This window comes from Pezoporus wallicus, unplaced genomic scaffold, assembly GCF_028554395.1.
Source record: "Pezoporus wallicus isolate ANWC-B61680 ecotype Strahan unplaced genomic scaffold, APGP_CSIRO_Pwel_v1 contig_14037, whole genome shotgun sequence".
Classification (NCBI taxonomy): Eukaryota; Metazoa; Chordata; class Aves; order Psittaciformes; family Psittacidae; genus Pezoporus; species Pezoporus wallicus.
In genome coordinates, this window is record NW_026638849.1 from 1,086 (window position 1) to 4,228 (window position 3,143).

At 57.1% G+C, this 3,143-nt stretch overlaps 1 protein-coding gene across 1 annotated transcript; it reads right to left on the reverse strand.

Moving 5' to 3' along the window:
• Nucleotides 1-552: 552 nt before the first annotated feature.
• On the reverse strand, nucleotides 553-3,046 carry LOC130600981 (DNA excision repair protein ERCC-1-like). The gene is made up of 3 exons (XM_057412708.1): nucleotides 2,924-3,046; nucleotides 1,818-1,894; nucleotides 553-697 (listed from the first exon to the last, which is right to left on the reverse strand). Exons 1-3 carry the CDS (start codon nucleotides 3,044-3,046, stop codon nucleotides 553-555), a joined length of 345 nt encoding a protein of 114 aa, XP_057268691.1.
• Nucleotides 3,047-3,143: the final 97 nt, after the last annotated feature.

Below are 3,143 nucleotides of genomic sequence, written 5' to 3' on the forward strand. Positions count from 1 at the left end.
AATAGGATCAATGACACCCCGATGGGGTCACTGGCACCCCACTGGGATCAATGGCACCCCAATAGGATCACTGGCACCCCGATGGGGTCACTGGCACCCCAATAGGATCAATGGCACCCCGATGGGGTCACTGTCACCCCATTGGGATCAATGGCACCCTGATGGGATCAATGGCACCCCGATGGGGTCACTGGCACCCCACTGGGATCAATGGCACCCCAATAGGATCACTGGCACCCCGATGGGGTCAATGGCACCCCAATGGGATCAATGGCACCCCAATAGGATCAATGGCACCCCATTGGGATCAATGGCACCCCAATAGGATCAATGGCACCCCATTGGGATCAATGGCACCCCAATAGGATCACTGGCACCCCATTGGGATCAATGGCACCCCGATGGGGTCACTGTCACCCCGATGGGGTCACTGACACCCCGATGGGGTCACTGGCACCCCATTGGGATCACTGGCACCCCATTGGGATCAATGGCACCCCAATAGGATCAATGGCACCCGATGGGGTCACTGTCACCCCGATGGGGTCACTGTCACCCCGATGGGGTCACTGTCACCCCGATGGGCTCCGTGCTCACCCGGGGCAGGAAGCCGTGGTCCAGGCGCTCCCGCAGCAGGTCCGGGGGCTTCTGCTCGAAGGCTTTGTAGGTCTCCAGGTACCGGGCGGCCTCCTCGGGGCTGGGGCACAGAGGGGCCCATGGGGTCCCCATGGCTGACAGGGGGTCCCCATCCATAGAGACAATGGGGTCTCCCCCATAGGTGACAATGGGGTGTCCATGGGTGACAATGGGGTGTCCATGGGTGACAGTGGGATGTCCATAGGTGACAATGGGGTGTCCATGGGTGACAATGGGGTCTCCCCCATAGGTGACAATGGGGTGTCCATAGGTGACAGTGGGATGTCCATAGGTGACAATGGGGTCCCCACCCATAGGTGACAATGGGGTACCCCCCCCATAGGTGATAATGGGGTCCCCCATGGGTGACAGTGGGGTGTCCATGGGTGACAATGGGGTGTCCATGGGTGACAATGGGGTCCCTCCCATAGGTGACAGTGGGGTGCCCATAGGTGACAATGGGGTCCCCCCCCATAGGTGACAATGGGGTGTCCATAGGTGACAGTGGGGTCCCCGCCCATAGATGACAGTGGGGTCCCCCCCATAGGTGACAATGGGGTCCCCCCCCCATAGGTGACAATGGGGTGTCCATAGGTGACAGTGAGGTCCCCCCCCAGAGGTGACAATGGCGTCCCCCCCATAGGTAACAATGGTGTCCCCCCCCATAGGTAACAATGGTGTCCCCCCCCATAGGTGACAATGGGTTGTCCATAGGTGACAGTGGGGTTCCCCCCCAGAGGTGACAATGGGGTCACCCCCATAGGTGACAGTGAGGTCCCCCCCCAGAGGTGACAATGGCGTCCCCCCCATAGGTAACAATGGGGTCCCCCCCATAGGTGACAATGGGGTGTCCATAGGTGACAGTGGGGTTCCCCCCCAGAGGTGACAATGGGGTCACCCTCACAGGTGACAGTGGGGTGTCCATAGGTGACAATGGGGTCCCCCCCATAGGTGACAGTGGGGTCACCCCCATAGGTGACAGTGGGGTGTCCATAGGTGACAATGGGGTGTCTATAGGTGACAGTGGGGTGTCCATAGGTGACAATGGGGTCCCCCCATAGGTGACAGTGGGGTCACCCCCCATAGGTGACAGTGGGGTCCCCCCATAGGTGACAATGGGGTCCCCCCATAGGTGACAGTGGGGTCACCCCCCATAGGTGACAGTGGGGTCCCCCCAGTACCTCCAGGCCAGCAGGAGGGTGCAGTCGCTCAGGACACAAATCTTGGCCAGGTCCTTCAGAGCTCGCTGGGGATCCTTCTGTGGCCATAGGGAGAGGGGGAGATGTGGGGTGAGGGATGAGGGATAAGGGGTACAGGGATAGAGGGATACATGGGATAGAGGGATAAGGGATACAGAGATACAGGGATAAGGGTACATGGGATAAGGGGCACATGGGATAAGGGATGTATGGGGTAAGGGATGTATGGGATAAGGGGTACATGGGATAAGGGATGTATAGGATATGGGATATGGGATGTATGGGATAAGGGGTACATGGGATAAGGGATGTATGGGATATGGGATGTATGGGATAAGGGATGTATGGGATAAGGGATGTATGGGATATGGGATGTATGGGATAAGGGATGTATGGGATAAGGGATGTATGGGATAAGGGGCCCATGGGATAAGGGATGTATGGGATAAGGGACCCATGGGATATGGGATGTATGGGATAAGGGGCCCATGGGATAAGGGATGTATGGGATAAGGGGCCCATGGGATAAGGGGTGTATGGGATAAGGGGCCCATGGGATAAGGGGCCCATGGGATAAGGGGCCCATGGGATAAGGGGTGTATGGGATAAGGGGCCCATAGGATAAGGGATGCATGGGATAAGGGATGTATGGGATAAGGGATGTATGGGATAAGGGATGTATGGGATATGGGATGTATGGGATAAGGCCCCATGGGATATGGGATGTATGGGATAAGGGATGTATGGGATATGGGATGTATGGGATAAGGGATATATGGGATGTATGGGATAAGGGGCCCATGGGATATGGGATGTATGGGATAAGGGATGTATGGGATATGGGATGTATGGGATAAGGGATGTATGGGATATGGGATGTATGGGATAAGGCCCCATGGGATATGGGATGTATGGGATAAGGGATGTATGGGATATGGGATGTATGGGATAAGGGATATATGGGATGTATGGGATAAGGGGCCCATGGGATATGGGATGTATGGGATAAGGGATGTATGGGATATGGGATGTATGGGATAAGGCCCCATGGGATGCTGGCACCCCGGGACGGGGCTCTCTGCTCTCACCACGTCCACCTGCAGCAGCAGCACCCGCAGCACAAAGCCCCGGCCCAGCTCCCGCAGGCGCTGATGGATGTAATCGGGGTGAAGGTGGTGGTAGCGCAGGCTGGGGCACCCAGAGACACCCATTGGCACCCATTGGTACCCACCGACACCCATTGGTACCCATTGGCACCCATTGGTACCCAACGACACCCATTGGTACCCATTGGCACCCATTGGTACC

Bases quoted from the DNA above. Each gene is read 5' to 3' on its own strand.
- LOC130600981 (XM_057412708.1), bottom strand. From the start codon at position 3,046: ATGGGTGTCTCTGGGTGCCCCAGCCTGCGCTACCACCACCTTCACCCC. The intron at 1,895-2,923 runs GTGAGAGCAGAG...CTATGGCCACAG, and splicing joins TGCTGCTGCAGGTGGACGTG to AAGGATCCCCAGCGAGCTCT. The intron at 698-1,817 runs GTACTGGGGGGA...TCTGTGCCCCAG, and splicing joins ACCCTCCTGCTGGCCTGGAG to CCCCGAGGAGGCCGCCCGGT.